Here is a 19,633-nt window from a genome sequence, read left to right as displayed (position 1 = left end):
CTGACTTATTTTTCTTGTAATACATTTTTAATGCTTTTAATCATGTGCCTGTAAAACCTACTTAAACAGACTTATTTTTCTTGTAATACATTTTTTTAAACATCTTTACTGGAGTATAATTGCTTTACAATGGTGTGTTAGTTTCTGCTTTATAACAAAGTGAATCAGCTATACATATACATATATCCCCATATCTCTTCCCTCTTGTGTCTCCCTCCCTCCCACACTCCCTATCCCACCCCTCTAGGTGGTCACAAAGCACCGAGCTGATCTCCCTGTGCTATGCAGCTGCTTCCCACTAGCTATCTCTTTTACATTTGGTAGTATATATAGGTCCATGCCACTCTCTCACTTTGTCCCAGCTTACCCTTCCCCCTCCCCATGTCCTCAAGTCCGTTCTCTAGTAGGTCTGCATCTTTATTCCCGTCCTGACCCTAGGTTCTTCATAACCATTTCTTCTGTTTTTTTTGGTTCCATATTTATATGTTAGCATACGGTATTTGTTTTTCTCTTTCTGACTTACTTCACTCTGTATGACAGACTCTAGGTCCATCCACCTCACTACAAATAACTCAATTTCGTTTCTTTTTATGGCTGAATAATATTCCATTGTATATATGTGCCACATCTTCTTTACCCATTCATCTGTTGATGGACACTTAGGTTGCTTCCATGTCCTGGCGATTGTAAATAGTGTTGCAATGAACATTGTGGTACATGACGCTTTTTGAATTATGGTTCTCTCAGGGTATATGCCAGTAGTGGGATTGGTGGGTCATATGGTAGTTCTATTTTTAGTTTTTTAAGGAACCTCCATACTGTTCTCCATAGTGGCTGTATCAATTTACATTCCCACCAACAGTGCAAGAGGGTTCCCTCTTCTCTACACCCTCTCCAGCATTTATTGTTTCTAGATTTTTTGATGATGGCCATTCTGACTGGTGTGAGGTGATACCTCATTGTAGTTTTGATTTGCATTTCTCTAATGATTAATGATGTTGAACATTCTTTCATGTGTTTGTTGATAATCTGTATATCTTCTTTGGGAAAATGTCTATTTAGCTCTTCTGCCCATTTTTGGATTGGGTTGTTTGTTTTTTTGATATTGAGCTGCTTGTAAATTTTGGAGATTAATCCTTTGTCAGTTGCTTCATTTGCAAATATTTTCTCCTATTCTGAGGGTTGTCTTTTCGTCTTGTTTATGGTTTCCTTTGCTGTGCAAAAGCTTTTAAGTTTCATTAGGTCCCATTTGTTTATTTTTGTGTTTATTTCCATTTCTCTAGGAGGTGGATCAAAAAGGATCTTGCTGTGATTTATGTGAACATAGAGTGTTCTGCCTATGTTTTCCTCTAAGAGTTTGATAGTGTCTGGCCTTACATTTAGGTCTTTAATCCATTTTGAGTTTATTTTTGTGTATGGAGTTAGGTAGTGTTCTAATTTCATTCTTTTACATGTAGCTGTCCAGTTTTCCCAGCACCACTTATTGAAGAGGCTGTCTTTTCTCCATTGTATGTTCTTGCCTCCTTTGTAGTAAGTTAGGTGACCATATGTGTGTGGGTTTATCTCTGGGCATTCTATCCTGTACCATTGATCTATATTTCTGTTTTTGTGCCAGTACCAGGCTGTCTTGATTACTGTAGCTTTGTAGTATGGTCTGAAGTCAGGGAGCCTGATTCCTCCAGCTCCATTTTTCTTTCTCAAGATTGCTTTGGCTATTCGGGGTCTTTTATGTTTCCATACAAATTGTGAAATTTTTTGTTCTAGTTCTGTGAAAAATGCCAGTGGTAGTTTGATAGGGATTGCATTGAATTTGTAGAGATTGCTTTAGGTAGTATAGTCATTTTCACAATGTTGATTCTTCCAATCCAAGAACATGGTATATCTCTCCATCTGTTTGTATCATCTTTAATTTTTTTCATCAGTGTCTTATAGTTTTCTGCATACAGGTCTTTTGTCTCCTTAGGTAGGTTTATACCTAGGTATTTTATTCTTTTTGTTGCAGTGGTAAATGGGAGTGTTTCCATAATTTCTCTTTCAGATTTTTCATCATTAGTGTGTCAGAATGCAAGAGATTTCTGTGCATTAATTTTGTAACCTGCTACTTTACTAAATTCATTGATTAGCTCTAGTAGTTTTCTGGTAGAGGCTTTAGGATTCTCTATGTATAGTATCAGGTCATCTGCAAACAGTGACAGATTTACTTCTTCTTTTCCAATTTGGATTTCTTTTATTTCTTTTTCTTCTCTGACTGCTGTGGCTAAAACTTCCAATACAATGTTGAATAACAGCAGTGAGAGTGGGCAACCTTGTCTTGTTCCTGATCTTAGTGGAAATGGTTTCAGTTTTTCACCATTGAGGACGATGTTGGCTGTGGGTTTGTCATATATGGCCTTTATTATGCTGAGGTTAGTTCCCTCTATGCCGACTTTCTGGAGGGTTTTTATCATAAATAGGTGTTGAATTTTGTCAAAAGCTTTTTCTGCATCTCTTGAGATGATCATATGGTTTTTCTCCTTCAATTTGTTAATATGGTGTATCACATTGATTGATTTGTGTATATTGAAGAATCCTTGCATTCCTGGGATAAACCCCACTTGATCATGGTGTATGATCCTTTTAATGTGCTGTTGGATTCTGTTTGCTAGTATTTTGTTGAGGATTTTTGTATCTATGTTCATCAGTGGTATGCATGTGTCTTTTTAAACTACAGTTTTCTCTGGGTAAATGCCCAGTAGTGGGATTGCTGGGTCATATAGTTATTCTATTTTTAGGTTTTTAAGGAACCTCCATACTGTTCTCCATAGTGGCTGTATCAATTTACATTCCCACCAACAGTGCAAGAGGGTTCCCTTTTCTCTACACCAAGCAGGTTTTGTCCATTCCAAGCAGGTTTGGCCAGTAAGACAGGTACCATCTTCCCCCAGATCCCAGCCAATGGCTATTGTATCTCACGGGGAGGGACATGCCGCCAGCATTTCTCATCTCTCCAAATTCCATGTTGCAGAGGTTAAATTTGAGATAAGTGTGCCAAGATATCAAAGTCTCCCTTCTTACACCTGGTTCCCACTCATTGAGCAGAGGCTCTACCTGAGGCATGGCAGGATGAGAATACTGGGACCCCAATTAGCCTCACCCAGTGTGTTCATAGGGTAGTGTTATGGTGGAGTTCCACAGCAAGAGAGGCAAGTCAAGAAGACCAGAGATTACTGCTCTACCCTGTGACCTGCTAATAAAGCAGGGGAATCATTCCAAGAAAAGCAGGCAGCTATCTCCACCCAAGTCCTGAAGCAGTGGCTGAGATTTTTCTCAGTGGCAGGGGTGGTTCTTAAGGACTGTGGCACTCTCCCTAAGTGAACTGACTTTAATTGAAAAAAGAGCATGGTGGCAATATATGGCAGGTCCACAGCTAACATCATACTCAATGGTGAAATGTTGAAAACTTTTCCTCTTAGGTCAGGAACAAGACAAGGGTGTGCCCACTCTTACCACTCCTATTCAACATAGTACTGGAAGTCCTAGCCAGAGCAATCAAGCAAGAGAAAGAAATAAAAAGTATCAGAACTAGAAAGCAAGAAGTAAAATTGTCCGTATTTGCAGATGACATGATTGTATATATAGAAAATCCTAAGGACTCCACCAAAAAAAACAAACAAAACAAAACTGTTAGATCTAATCAATAAATTCAGTAAAGCTGCAGGATGCAAAAATTTTTTTTTATAAATTTATTTTATTTTTATTTATTTTTGGCTGCTTTGGGTCTTTGTTGCTGCGCATGGGCTTTCTCTAGTTGTGGCAAGCGGGGGCTGCTCTTCGTTGTGGTGTGTGGGCTTCTCGTTGCGGTGGCTTCTCTTGTTGCGGAGCACAGGCTCTAGGCGCACGGGCTTTGGTAGTTGCGGTGCACGGGCTTTGGTAATTGCGGCACACGGGCTCAGTAGTTGTGGCACACAGGCTTAGTTGCTCTGCAGCATGTGGGATCTTCCCAGACCAGGGCTTCAACCCATGTCCCCTGCATTGACAGGCGGATTCTTAACCACTGCGCCACCAGGGAAACCCAGGATGCAAAATTAACATGCAAAAATAAGTAGCATTTCCATACACTAACAATGAATTATGTGAAAAAGAAAATGATCCCATTCACAATAGCATCAAAAATAATGTGAGGCATTTCAAGGCTGAGGATCAAAAACAATGGAGATTTAAATTGTAAGCCATTAAGTGGTAGCTGGAAGCTCCATGAAAGGAACAAAGTAAACTGTAGGCCAGCTAGTTTACCAGAATCACGGAAAGAGACAGCTATAAAGAGTCCTCAGAACAAACCCAGAGACTGGCCTCAAAACCACCTGTAGGAAGAGGCCTGAATTTAATTGACTGGAAGAATTTATGCCCTAGGGCATTGTCAAAAACAATAAAGCAATCAGCCACCAATTAGTGTAAGCCTATGAGCTGGGTATGATATAGAGGCAGATAGCTGAACAGAGAGATCAGGGAAACAGTCAAAAAGAGCCCTGCTAAAAACACCCAAGATGATTATCCATATTCCTAAGCCTGCGCTCTTCAGGGTGTGACATCAGAGGCTATATGCTGTGGAGGAAATAGACATCCTCAAAATAATCCAGCCAAGTCACTAAACAAACAACAACAAGCCTTGGATGGGGAGGATGACATTAGTATCCAGAACTGCTTTATCATCTCAAACATCCAGTTTTCAACAACAACAACAAAATTATGAGAAATGTAAAGAAAAGGAAATTGTGACTCATACGTGGGGGGCCGAGGGTGGGATTGGGGAGGGGAAGGCAACAGAAACTGCCTATGAGCAGGCCCAGAAAATGGGCTTAGCAACCAAAGACTTAGCAGCAGCTATTATAGATATATTCAAAGAACCAAAGAAAGTCATGATTAAAGAAGTTAAGGGTTATATGATGACAATTTCTCATCAAGTAGAGGATATAAATAGATAGAAATTACAAAAAAGAACCAAATGGAAATTCTGAAGTTGAAAGTAAAATAACCAAACTGAAAAATTTACTAGAGAAGCCCAATGGTGTCTTTAAATTAGCGGAAGAATCAGTGATTTGAAGACGGATTGATAGAGATTTTGTAATCCAAAGAACAGAGAGAAAAAAAATAAAGAAAAATAAACAGAGACTCAGAAAATGTGAGGCATACTTAAGGGCACCAGCATATGCACACTTGGAGTACAAACAGAAGAGGAGTGAGAGAATGGAGAAGAAAAAATATACAAAGAAATAATGGATTAAACATTCTCGAATTTGATGAAAATACTAATCTACACACCCAAGAAACTTAATGAATTCCAACTAGGATAAATGCAAAGAGATTCAAAAACAGACACATCATAATAAACCTGTTGAAAGATAAAGACAAAAAGAAAATATAGAAAATGGGGGGAGGAGGAATATGTGCTCACAAGATACAGATTTATTGTAAAGATAAAGTAATTAAGACAGTGTGGTATCAGTGCAGAGAAATACAAATGGACCAATAAAACAGAATAGAGAACCAAGAAAAGGACTCATGCATATGTGGAATTTGATTTAGACAGAACTGGCATTGCAGATCCATGAGGTATTGAGTGCCTATGCAAGAAATGGTCCGGGACAATTGGGTATCGATTTTGAAAAAAAAGAAATTTAATCCCAACCTAACAGCAAAACAAATGTGAAGGCAAAACTTTTAAAAACATTTAGAAGAAAACATAGAGAATATCTTTATGATTTTACATTTGGGAAAGATTCTTAAGATACACATTAAAAAAATTCAAACCAGAAAAGAAAGTATTGCTAAATCTTCTCATATTAAAATTAAGACCTTCTATTAATCAACACATCATAAAGAAAGTAAAAATAAATAACATATTTAGAAGACATAACTAGGTGAAGGTACTTGCCACACATTTAACCAACAAAAGATTAGTTTTCAGCATACAAAAAACTAAAAAAAAAAAGATGTAACTTATGAATAAGCACCCCCTAGTGATAGGCACAGAGTTAAGGGACAAAGTAGGTGATTAAATAGTTAATCCCACTAGGGAATTGTAAATAAAGAAAAAGTATGGGAGATCCGTGTAAGTTAATGATCACTCAAGAAAGCAGGTTTGCTTAACCACAAAATCAAGCAGGCTTGCTTAGCAACAAAACCATGCAACAGAAGCATGAGACATGCCCCCAAATTATAAAACAATGGTGGCATGAGACCCACATCCTGCCCTGTGAGCTCGGTAAGTTAATGACTCCTAGGACATGCTCTCTGCACACATAGAAAACAATAATTTACGGAAAGGTGACATTTCAAAGTGAAAGACCCTTACTGTACTGAGACCTGAAATAATTTTTCCATAATGCCATGACAGTCCTGGCTTGACCATGTAGGGACAGGAAATCTCCCCTGCCCAACCTGGAGGAGGAGATGATGATGGAAGTGTGACATCTACTCAAGAATGAGGAAGAAGGTGGTATTTTCCCCCTCCCCACTTTTCCTTTGATTATAAAAAGTAACCCACTAAGTACTCAGGGCAGCGCAATGCTCACCTGTCTGCTTGTAAGCCTCACAAGCGTCCTATTCTAATAAATCACTTCTTATCTATCACTTTGCTTTGAATTCTTTCTGTGCAGAGACATAAAGGACCAGAGCCCTCTGAAATGCCACCTAGTGGTTTCACTAGAAGATAAACAAGAATAGTTCTTAGTGAATCAGTAATTTTGTCTCTTTAGCTGGATTGTGAGTGATTGCATTTTATTTTATTTTATTTTATTATTTTTTTGCGGTACGCGGTCCTCTCACTGTTGTGGCCTCTCCCGTTGCGGAGCACAGGCTCCAGACGCGCAGGCTCAGCGGCCATGGCTCACGGGCCCAGCCGCTCCGCGGCATGTGGGATCTTCCTGGACCGGGGCACAAACCCGCGTCCCCTGCATCGTCAGGCGGACTCTCAACCACTGTGCCACCAGGGAAGCCCTGTATTTTATTTTTAATCACTGTATGGTAGATAGACATGAATATGTTTAAAATATTCTTTTGTGGAGTTTCAGTATTTAATAACGATAACATGACAAAAACAAACAAAATAAATGAAAATAAAACAGAAAGAAGGAATTAATAAAGAAAAACCTGACATTAATAAAATGGGAAGCTGATACATTGTAGAAATAAGAAGAAAAACCAGAAAACAGAATGTTTTAAAAGGTTGATAAAATCTTCTGTTAAGCATTATTAAGGAAAATAAAACAAACAAATATATGAAGAATGTATAAGGCAATATAACCACAGAAACACACAAAAGAAATAAAAGTAGCTAATACAGACTTAGGAAAGGTTTACTATGTGTCAGACAATGTTTTAGATATTACATCATTTAAATTCCACAAGTATAAGTATTATGTCATTTAATTTTCACAACAGTTTTATACATGAGATAGCCTTTATTGTTACTTCTATTTCCCAAATGAGAAAAACTTAGCAGAGAGAGGTAAGAGAAATTCCCCAAGTTTACATTGCTAGTGAGTGACAGATCTGGGATTGGAATCTAGGCAGTATATGTGTTTAATCCTTCCTCAACATTGTCTTTCTTCAAATGTTTATCTCATAGACTATTAGAGTCCAGAAGATCCTTACAGACCACTTAATCCATTTCTCTTATTTTGTGGTAGAGGATCTTTTTTTGGATTGTCCTAAAAAATGGAACAAACTCTCTGGAGAGACTTAGAAGAGTAAGTGCAGATGTTACTGACCTAAAGAACAAATACAAAATTTACAAGAGAATGTTATGTGCAACTCATATGTGCAATAAATTTGAAAACATAGAAGAAGGAAACAATTTTTGAGCAAAATACAAATGATGAAACTGACTTAATAAGCAGGGAAAAAACCTAAAGTGAAACCAATAATCATATAAAAATTAGAAGAGTAATTAAAGATCTACCTTTTAAAAACACACCAGTCTCAGATGGTTTTATAGCAGAGCATATATCATTTTTAAAGAACAGATATTCCTATCTTATTTAAATTATTCCACACTATAGGAAAAGAAGAACTTAAAATACATTTTATAAGACTAGCTTACACTTAATATTAAAACATAATAAAGATAATATGAAAAGATAATAGATGGACTTTATCTTTGAATGCAGATGCAAATAGTCTAAATAAAATCTTTGCAAATCAAATCCAACAGTCTATTAAAAGAAAATCATTTCATGACTAAGTAGGACTCCAGGAAACAGTAATAGTTTAACATTAGAAAACCTATGTCTTCAGTTCACCATGGGAACAAAATAAAGGAGGAAGATCACATGATTATATCGAGTGATATAAGGCATTGTCAGCAGCCGTTTCTAATAATAACAGCTAATGTTTAAGTGCTTGCTATGTGCCAGGCATCGGTTCTAAGTGCTTTGTTTGCATTAATGTACTTAATTTTCCTAACAACTGTATTGCTACAATCATTATTATTGCTATTTTACAAAAGAGAAAACTTGAACTCAGAGAGGTTAAATAATGTCCCACATATAGGAAATGATGGAGCCAGGATTTGAAGAAAGGTTGTGTTTCTGTAGAGCCCACATCCTTACACTGCCACTAAGAAAATCTCTAATTAGCACTAAAAAAAAGTCACTATACTTAAATATGATCAACATTCATTATTGAAGGCTAACAGTAAACTCTACAATAAAAGGTGAAATTTCCATTAAAATTCAGAAACAAGTTCAGTGTCAGGATCTTTGTGTGGGTGTGTCAATATATATAGCACCATTCTTTCCCTTGTGATTCTGAACAATGTAGAAAAAGCATAAGATGTAATCAGGGAGAAAAATAGCAATCATATTACCATTAAAGGCTAGATTAGAGTTCATGGATTGCATCTGTGGGAAATGGACTTTGGAAACTAAACTCCAGAGTTAGGCAGACCTTGCTGACCCAGTCATGGAAACACCGGCCCGAGGCAGGTCTCCCCTTGTCGGGGGACTAGCCAAGCGTGCCTGATTTATTTTCCTCCAGTGTGTCAATGAGCACAGAGAGCCCAGGAATGTTATGTTTGATTGAGCTCCCTCTATGTGATTCTTCTTATTTAAAAAGTTTTAATTTGATTCAATCACAACGTATAAACTACCAAGAACCAAGCAGGGACAACAAACCTTTGTGAATGGCAGAACATGTACTCCTCTCTCTCACTTTGTGAGAACTTAGGGGCTGATAGAAAGGAAAAGATGGGGCGTGTGGCATGCAGGATCTTAGTTCCCCGACCAGGGACCACACCCGTTCCCCCTGCAGTGGAAGTGCAGAGTCTTAATTGCTGGACCACCAGGGAAGTCCACAAATGCCTATCTTGTGCTGAATGATTTACCTGCAATATCTAATTGAATGCTTAGTTTAAAACTCACACCAATTAAAAGATGAGATATCTGTGGCTCAGAAAAGCTAAGTAACTTGCTCAAGTTTATCCAGTTTGGAAGTGACTAAGTAGCTATTTGGCCAGGAAAAAAAGTCAGTAAAGACAATAGAACGTCATCTGAGCTTTTGAAATGGTTGTTACAGTATCATTCAAATAATTAGTCAATCAAAAAAAATTTAAGTCAAGGAGTCAGCCTTTACAAAGAAGAGATTGTAAAGAATGGGAAGGATTTCCCCAAGAAGTGAAGGTCTTCAAGTTAGTCAAGGGAAGAATTTCATTATGAAGAATGTAAATGTCAGTTTGTAATAATAAACTAAAATATTCACAAACATGGAAATATGAATGAAGCATCTGAACAAAGGCATGACTAAATATTGCCAGTGGGTCCAATTATGCAACCAGCTGACACTCCTTGCTTCTTTTTAGTCTCTATGACACCATCAATTCTTTCTGTGGCAGGTAGATGCAGAAGCACCTGCAGACCAGAGAGTGGCCCCTATAGATAGGGGTGAGCATGGGATTGTACTCAGGCTGGCACCACATCAAGTACCCTCAGTTTTCTAAAGCTATATGGTGATGAACTGAGAAGATCATTCCATTATTTTCCTTCCCCAAACCTTTCTTAAAGCTTCTTTCACATCCTTGTTTCTCAGAGAGTAGATAAGGGGGTTCAGCATTGGGATCACCACTGTGTAGATCACAGCAACCATGCGGTCTTGGGTCAGGGAGTGGCTGGACCTGGGGCGCAGGTACATGAAGTGTTGTGCCATAGAAGAGGCACACAGCAGCGAAGTGGGAAGCACAGGTGGAAACGGCCTTGAACCTGCCCTGGGCTGAGTTCCTTCTTAGGATGGTGATGAGAATGAAGAGGTAGGAGACCAAGATGGTGAGGGTACAGCTCACAAGGTTGAAACTGGCAAAAATGAAGAGCAGGATTTCACACAGCCAAGTGTCCACACGTGACGGAGACAGGATGGGCGGTCCATCACAGAAGAAGTGAGTGACCACGTGAGCACCACAGAATTTCAGACTAAAGATACAGCTCATGTGGATTAGAGAACTGAGGAATCCTGCACTGTAGGAGCCCACGATCAGAGAGGCACAGACCTCAGGAGACATGGCAATTGAGTAGAGCGGGGGGTTACAAATAGCCGCATGGCGGTCGTAGGCCATGGCAGCAACGAGATAGCACTCACTGGTGGCAAAACCCGCATAGAAAGACATCTGAGCCATGCAGCCGGGATAAGAGATCACCTTCCTCTTGGCTAAGAAGTTCACCAGGGTCTAGGGGACAACTGTGGAGGAGTAGCAGAAATCCAAGAAGGAGAGGCTCTTCAGAAGGGAGTACACGGGTGTGTGCAAGGTGGCACTCAACGTGGATCATAATGAACACGATCAGATTCCGCAGCAGCGTGATAGTGTACATGCCCAGGAACACCATGAAGAGCAGCCTCTGGAGCCAGGGGTCACTGGTGAGGCCCAAGAGCTCAAACTCAATCCCTCGGCTCAGGTTTGCCCTTTCCATATTTCTCCAGTGCTCTGCGACGTGGAAAGAGAGGACCACCAGAAATGAGGTGAAACACCCAGGGGCTCTCACTGGTTTAGTTCTGCCCTAAGGACAGCCTTCTGAAGATTGTTGATAGAACTTTGTCATAGAGAAGTTCTCCACTACTTGGCTGGTTGGTTAGTTAGGAAGCATGACTTGAGCAGCAACGGAAAATATAAAAGAAATATACACAGTTTGCTCTCTTAAGGATCTTAAAAAATTCTAAGTAATGAAACAGTTACTTACCAAGTATTTATTGACCGTCTGCCATATGCTTAGCTCCGTGTCCTTCCAGTCAGGAATTCAAGAGTGTCTGACCTCAGGAAGTTCATATTCTAGAGACAGTATATTTTGTGTTTAGGCACACAGGCTCTGGCGTCAGACTGCCAAGGTTCCAAGCAGGAACCTCACTACTAACTAGCTGTGTAAACTTGGGAATGTTTCTTAACCTCTCTGATTTTCAGTTTTCAGTAAAATAGGGATAATAGCACTAATCTCAAAAGCTTGTTGTAAAAATTCAATGGCTTAATTCGTGTAAAGCACTTGAACAAGGCCTGGCACATTGAGAAAGAATGTTAGCTTTGATTATTCTTGTTGGAGAGATAGATCTAACACAAAACTAAACAACAATAAAATGAATAAATGAAACAATGACAAGATTTGGCAAGCAACCTACCACCAAACAAAATAGACAGAGACACGTGTACTAAGCAAGAGTGACTACACAGGCCTTCAGAGGATCCTGAGTGTTCTAGAGGAGTTGAAGGTGGTTCATTGGCTCAGCTATAAAACTGCCTCTCAGAACTTGGCCCAAGCCAGGCACTACTATGGGCTCTAAAGGTGATGGGGGTCGGGATGTGGAGAGATGGGGCTGGTGTAGGGCTGTAGAGAGCGGGCTGAGACCTTGCACTCGGGAGCATCAGCCAGAGGGAAAATGCCACCCATCGTTCACGAAGTCACCATCGTTTCCAGTGAGTAGAATCGCCTTGTTCTCAAGGGCTGTTGGGCCAGCAGGGAAGGAACAGCCCCTCCCTAGGACTAGGGCTTTGTAAAAATGCCTTTTCTATTCAGAGAATGAACAAAGCCATGATGCATCACCTAAGCACCACACTCTCTTCTGCTGCATTAGCTGCTCTGTTCCTGAATTACCTCTGGGCTCTGGAGTCAGTTAAGTACCCTGTGCTCTTTGGTGAGGATCTTCAGTTGTGAAGGTTTTGAAACCAGCAGATGTGATTGGGGTAGGACAGAAAGGGACAAAATTGAGCCCCCTCCTTCTGCCTCGAGGAGAGTAAACGAATAATACAGCTGTGAAAGATGTTGGGAGGATTCCAGAGAGGAAAGAGCTGTAATGAACAGGCAAAAGATTCTAGTTTATCCCACTGGCAGACTTTCCGGAATCAGCAAACTACCAGAGCAGCGGAAGACTCTGGACATAGGGATGACTAAATTTACCTGTCAAGTAGGTAATGAAGGCACTATGGCTCTTGATAGAACACTGTGAGTGGTGAACAGTGACAAGAAGAAAGCATTGTAATGCCCGAAGAGGTAACATGCCCTGATGAAGTTAAGACACAAAATCCGAGGGTAAATTTGAATGCCAAATTGGAGCCTCGGTAACTTCTTTTAGAGCACGTGGAGCATAACTGATTTATTTGGTCACTGAGATGTAATATTCAGCCATTCTTAACCCAACAGTTTCTAGTTTATAATAAACTCCATTATTGCAGGAATGTGGACAGCCCTAGATTTGGGTTGCAAATGTCATTGGCCCTATTGGTGTCAAAAGCCAACTCAGCTTCAAGGCAAATTACAAAGACTTCAAAGAATTGACTGTAAAGATCCCAGGATGGAATTATTTACAGGAACTTCAAGGAAGTTGAGGAATTGTTGCTAAGAGTGAAGCAGAACTTCTTAAGACGCAGCTTCACGTCTTCTTCCTCAGTTGACTGTTTCAGTGTGGGTAATGGGTCTGCAAGTACCTCTCTGATTAAAAGAATGGACAAAAGCAGAGAAGAGAAGGAATGTGGCCAACACTCAGGCAGGGAGGTGGGTTGGAATAGGGTAGGGTAGGGTGGTGGTTAATACAATGGGTAGCTGATCAGAGCCTCTGATTTATTACTTGCTTTAAATCTACTCTTTCTATTCTTCTCCCCTTTCCTCTCTCATCTCTCTTCTCCAGCCTGCACTAAATTCAAAACTATTCAGAATAGAGAGAGTTAGTCAAGCAAGAGATTGTGGAGAAATTGACATCTCTGACAGTCTTTCAAAGGATGCTGGAGTAGCCACTATTTCTGTTGGCTGCAGTTTGTACCTGTGAGTGAAAACGAGGAAGAAACTTTGAGTGGTCTTATCATATGGAAACGGATTGTGGAGTGGAGTGTTTAGGAGTGAGAGCAGGTGCCTGGGGCCTGTAGAGGAGGGAGAAGTAAGCAAGGGATTTTATTTCTACCTGCTTCTTTGCCCTCCTCCTTGGGCTAGCAGAGTGGGAGTACAACGGAGAGCCGGCAGTCAGAGGGAGCAGCCAGTATCTCTGAGCAGCAGTGATCCGAAGCAATGGTTCTTAAACATTAAGGTGCCCTGCCCAAGGTTCACTGGAGAAGCTTGTTTCTGTGCAGATTCCAGGTCCCAACCTCAGAAAATGTGAGCCAGTAAGTCTATAGCCAGGCCCCCAAATCTGGTGAATCTGAAACAGGTGGCTGCTGAACCATACTTTAAGAAACACTAAACCATGGGGTAACTTCCCCTGAGCCACATATAAATATCCTCTCTAAGTTGCTAGAATTCTCCATGTCCTGGAAAATCAAATCAGCCTGTGGGGTAGGATGGTTGTCCTGGACATTCTCTTCCTTCCAGAATATGTGTCAGTAGTTAACAGTTCCCAGAAATCTGAGTATTACCTGGTGATAATCAAACACCAGCGAATTTCCTCCTTCAAGGTTGCTTGAGATGTCCTTAAGCAAACCATTTAATTCCAACGAAGCATGTGACTTGGTGGCAGAGCTATTGCTCTGGGGTCAGAACACAAGCCTTCATTAGAAAAACAGTAAAGACAAAGCCAGACTCATTCGGTCCATAGACTGAGTCTGGGGATCAGAGCCTGCTACTGACATTAACCTCCCACGTGGTGAGGGGAGGGAGGCAGCCCCCTCCCTGAGAGGCACTCACAGCTTATCCTGTACTGGGAAGAGACACCCCAGAGACACCTTTTCCTCTGGGCGACCCATCAGGTCACAGCTGGGGAGGACGATGTGAACATTAATGTGTTCATTAATGAGGGCTTAGCAGGCAGGTGAGGAAGTGAGAATAACTGGCCCCATGTAGATCCATTAACGTGTTTGCAAAGTTACTAGCTCCTCTACCCTTGAGGAATCTGGTGATTGGGAAACTGGAAATGAAGGGAATGGTTCCATACCAGATCCCTGACAATACACTGGTCATTAGCCCCAAAGGACTTCTCTACCTCAACTGAACTCTTGTGTAATTATTATCTGTATTTCTTCTACACTGGAAAACCAAGTTTTTACAGTTTTTCTTTCTTTTATTCCAGTTACCCAGTGTACACTGGGACCTAGATTACAGCTGAGGACCTCTATACCCATCAAGATCATAATAAAATTAGAGGTATGTGATTTACTTAACAAATACTCGGGGATTTTCTAGAGATCTTTCGGTTATTGATTTCTAATTTAATAACATGTGATTAGAGAACATACTTTGTATGCCTTGAATGCTTTTGAATTTATTGAGATTTGTTTATGGCCCACCCAGAATATGGTGTATTTTGATGAATGTTCCATGACCACTTGAAAAGAATTATATTCTGCTCTTGTTAGGTCAAATGGTCTATCATTGTCAGTTAGGTCATGTTCCTTGATAGTGTTGTTCAAGTCTACTATATCCTTTCTCATTTTCTGCCTACTTGTTCTATCAAGAGTTGAAAGGGGAATATATTGAAATCTCTAACTGTAATTGTGAATTTGTTGATTTCTCCTTGCTGTTTTTCAGTTTTGCTTTATGTATTTTGAAGTTTTGTTATAAGGTGCATAAACATTTAAGATTGTTATGTCCTCTTGATAAATTTCCCCACTTACATTATAAAATGACCTTCTTTATGCCCACTAATATTTTGGCTCTGAAACATACTTTTCTGAAATTAATACTGTCACTACAGTTTTACTTTGATTACGCAGCATGGTATATCTTTTTTCATTTCTTTACTGCTAACCCTTTAGTCCCAACTTTTCTGCACCATTACGTTTGCAGAATTTCCCCAGGCAGACCTGAAATCTTGGTCTTCTAGGTTGATGATATGCCTGGAAAATTGATTTCAGATGTACCTTGACACACAGCAAGCGTTCAGAAATATTTGGGGGCTTTATCAGAAGAGCTGGTATGGGCTAGGCAGAAATCAAGCAAACCCTGTGAAAGGCAACTTTGCAAAGGATGGGATGGTATCATAGGCAGCCTTTGTGGAGCCCTGAAAGCCAGAGATGATTGTCACTTTGATAGAGTGCTGCTGTATCTTCTCCATGCAAGTATCTTTATTCAGTTGATTTCTCACATTCTTTACTTACAGTAAAGGAATTTTTGCCCTTTATTTGCGTCTGTTAGCTTGTTTCACATTAAAATCACTTTGGGGAACCAACACTCAAAGTTTCAGGTGTGTGTGGCTTTTGTAAACAGCATATATCTAGAATATTCTCTTTTAACTAATCAGAGTATCTTTTTATATAGGTGAGATTTTGGGGTATTGGTTTTTTGCTTTTCAACTTTTGGGGCTTTCAGGTGTATTGAGTTTGTTTTATTTCTCACCTTGAGTTTTCCATTTATCACACTTTTTCCAATTTGCTTCCCTCCCCCACCCTCTGATCCTATTCCTGTTTCCTTTTTTTTTTTTTTTTTTTTTGTGGTACGCGGGCCTCTCACTGTCGTGGCCTCTCCCGTTGCGGAGCACAGGCTCCGGATGCGCAGGCTCAGCGACCATGGCTCACGGGCCCAGCCACTCCGAGGCATGTGGGATCCTCCCGGACCGAGGCACGAACCCGTGTCCCCTGCATCGGCAGGCGGACTCTCAACCACTGCACCACCAGGGAAGCCCCCTGTTTCCTTTTGGATTAAGTTTTCTTTGTTTTGTAGTGTATGTTTTTCCCCTTCTACTGATTCCTCTATTTCTATTAGTAGCTATCCTTAAATATCCAACAATAATATTTAGTTTAACAAAGTCTATCAAATATGCTTAAATCCATAAGTTCATGATGATATTTAAATTAATTGGTCACTGGATTAGTTATCTATTGTCACACAACAGATTATCTCAATAAACATTCATTTTCTTATACTTTTGGAAGTGACACAGTACTGTAATTTTTGCAGTATCCTCCTGGTTACACAGGTCAGCCCCATGCACTGTGGGAGTGGACTACACAAGGGCATCAATACCAGGAGCTGAGAATCACTGGGGCCATCTCAAAGACTGGCTATCATAGTCCTCCCTCTGGCCCTCACTGATTCATGTCCAACTTACACATGAATATACACTCAAAATATACTCACCCCCTCCCAAGAATCCCGAAAGTCACGTTCCATTACAGTATCAGCTCAAGGTCCACAATCACATCATTTAAATCAGGTACAGGTATGGATGAAGTGCATCATATGTGGTTCCTTACATAGAGTTTCTTGAGTACAGTTCCCCTCAATCATAAGACTGGTGAGCTAAACACACAAGTTACATCTGGCTTCTACACACACAAAACACATAATGGCAGGACAGGTATAGGAAAACCACTACAGAAAAAAGGGGGGCTAGAGGAAGGTGGGCACACAAGAGTCACTGAGTCACAAAAATTCTAAAATCCAGTAAGACACTTGTTGGCAAGTCCTTGATTAGGACTCAAATCCTAGGAATAATTCTCGGTGGCTCTTGGCTCCACTCTGAGATTATAGCTCTGCCCACTAAATTATCCTTCATTTTATATGAAAGCTAGCCTGTGTTTGTAGCTGAGTAGTTTTCTTAGCTTGCTTCCTGTCTGAAGGAGTTTGGGGATTGAAAGGCTTCTCTTCATTTTCTACTGTCTTACAGTTCAAGCTGGTGGTGATTCTGCACCATGACATTCTTAAAAACTTAACAAATCTCTGAGATAACGCTCTACCTTGAACCTCTGCTGAGACAGCTGAGGGCCTACACTCTGAAGCTTCCTGGAAGTCCTATCACTTGTCTGAACTGTTCTCTGAGGCACCACCTTGGATCTTCCTAAGGCCTTAATGAAAGATTTTACTGTCACCCTCAGCTTCATCTTTATTGATTGATTGATTGATCGATTGATTGATTGGCTGCACGCAGCTTGCGAGATCTTAGTTCCCTGACCAGGGATTGAACCTGGGCCCTCGGGCAGTGACAGCATGCACTCCTAAGCACTGGACCACCAGGGAATTCCCAGATCACCCATTTCATTAGGTACATTTTCTACCACCTACATTACTGTAACAACAGAGTTGCTAAACTCTCTGCCACTGCATAACACAGAATTTTTTTCTCCAGTTTCCAATAACACTATCCTCATGTTTATTTAAGTCCCATTGGCAGCCTTCTCAAAGGCTATCCGAATTTTCCTAACAGTCTCCTCAAAGCCTTTTAGACTTTCACTGATACTTTCCTCAAAGTTCTTTCAGCTTCCTCCCACCGTACTGTCAAAGACACTATAACTTTTCAACGTCTCAATTCCATGTACCAAAGTCTGTATTACTTATCTATTGCCGTGTAACAAATTGTCCTAAAATTTAGCAGCTTAAAAGAACAATAAACAATATTTCACATGATTTCTGCTGGTCAGAAATTTGAGAGACCTTGGCTCTCACCACCAGGGAAGTCCGTCAGGTGGATTCTTAACCACTGCGTCACCAGGGAAGTCCGAAAAACATTCTTAAAGAACATAACTTACCAAAACAAAGAGGAAATAGATAATCAGAATAGTCCTAAAGCTAATAAAAATTTTATCCATTATTGAAAATTCCCAGGACTTCCCTGGTGGCGTAGTAGTTAAGAATCTGCCTGCCAATGCAGGGGACATGGGTTGGAGCCCTGGTCCGGGAAGATCCCACATGCTGTGGAACAACTAAGCCTGTGTGCCACAACTACTGAGCCTGCGCTCTAGAGCCCATGAGCCACAACTACTGAGCTTGCGTGCCACAACTACTGAAGCCCACATACCCTAGAGCCCGTGCTCTGCAAAAAGAGAAGCCACTGCAGTGAGAAGCCTGCGCACCACAAGGAAGAGTAGCCCCTGCTCACCGCAACAAGAGAAAGCCTGTGCACAGCAATGAAGACCAAATGCAGCCAAAATAAATAAATAAAATAAATAAATAAATAAAAATTTAAAAATTCCCTACAAAGAAAAGTCTAGGCCCAGATGGCTTATCAGTAAAATTTCCCAAATATTTAAAGAATAAATAACATCTATATTACACAAAAAATTCCAGGGGATAGAAAAAGATGAAATTCTGTTCAATTCATTGGAAGAGGCCAGCATAACCTTGACCACGAAACTTGAAAAACACTGTAAGAAAGGAACCTACAGGTCAATTTCTCTCCTGAACATAGATACAAAAATCCTAAATAAAATATTACTAAAGCAAAGACAGCAATATATAAAAAAGGTAAATCTTACATCAAGTTGATTTTATTCTAGGAATGCAAAGTTGATTTAACATTCAAGATAGAATCTAAAGAAAGGGTACAAATGAACTTATTTACAAAACAAAAGTAGAGTCACAGATGTAGAAAACAAACTTACGGTTACTGCGGGTAAGGGCGGGGAGGTTGGGACTGACATATACACACTACTATATATAAAACAGATAACTAATAAGGACCTACTGTATAGCACAGGGAACTCTACTCAATACTATGTAAGGACCTATATGGGAAAAGAATCTAAAAACAGAGTGGATATATGTATATATATAACTGATTCACTTTGCTGTACATCTGAAACTAACACAACATTGTAAATCAACTATACTCCAATAAATTTTTTTTAATTCCAAATAAAGGATAAAATATATAATTGTCACAATTGATGGAGAGTAAGCATTTGATAAAATTCCATATCCACTCATGATTTTTAAAAACCTTTGCAAACTAGTGATAAAAAAGAATATCCTTAATCTAACAAAAGATAAATACAAAAACTTTACAGCAAGCATCATATTTATTGGCTTTATTAAAATCCAATAAATAGTAAAAGTTTTCTCCCTGAGATCAGGAATGAAGCAGGGTTGTCCTCTATCACAATTTTGTTTTGATATTGAACTGAACAATTTGTATTCAATAGTGTGTAATAGGCAGGAAGAAGAAATAAGAGGTATTGAAAAAGAAGAAACAAAACTTTTATTATTCACAGACATGATTGAATACATAGAAAGTCCAAAATGAATCTACAGAATTAATAAGTTAATTTTACAAGGACCTGAATACAAAGTTAATGCATAAAAAATAAATTATTAGAAAAGATCATTAGAAAATGAAACATCAAATGATAGCATTTCTACTGGTATCCAAAATTAATGAATTCTAATGAAAGATGTATATGAAAGCTACTACATAATACTAAAACAACTAAAGAAGACTAAATAAATAGTTATATTATTTTCATAGATTGGAAGATTCAAAATTATAA

The 19,633-nt window shown here is 39.7% G+C and overlaps 2 protein-coding genes across 4 annotated transcripts in view; one reads left to right on the top strand and one right to left on the bottom strand.

Annotated features, from left to right (window-relative positions):
* LOC309963006 (uncharacterized protein) overlaps window positions 1–17,537 on the top strand; it is a 41,648-nt gene extending 24,111 nt beyond the window's left edge. For all 3 annotated transcript variants that reach the window (XM_082841102.1, XM_082841100.1, XM_082841101.1), the window contains 2 exons: window positions 14,503–14,576; window positions 17,038–17,537. In XM_082841102.1, the coding sequence (XP_082697228.1) occupies window positions 14,503–14,576; window positions 17,038–17,094 (131 nt within the window). In that variant the 3' untranslated portion in view covers window positions 17,095–17,537. The remainder of the gene's footprint in view (window positions 1–14,502; window positions 14,577–17,037) is intronic.
* OR5AU1 (olfactory receptor family 5 subfamily AU member 1) lies at window positions 10,000–10,975 on the bottom strand (the record flags this gene model as incomplete). Its single annotated transcript, XM_082835599.1, is given in 4 exon segments — window positions 10,000–10,168; window positions 10,170–10,693; window positions 10,697–10,780; window positions 10,782–10,975. Coding segments are annotated over 4 exon segments (930 nt in total). The 5' UTR covers window positions 10,935–10,975.
* Window positions 17,538–19,633: the final 2,096 nt, after the last annotated feature.

This window comes from Leucopleurus acutus (assembly GCF_964270905.1).
Source record: "Leucopleurus acutus genome assembly, chromosome: 1".
Lineage (NCBI taxonomy): Eukaryota > Metazoa > Chordata > Mammalia > Artiodactyla > Delphinidae > Leucopleurus > Leucopleurus acutus.
The sequence above is the reverse complement of the archived record's forward strand: the minus strand, read 5'-3'. Positions and strand labels throughout refer to the sequence as shown.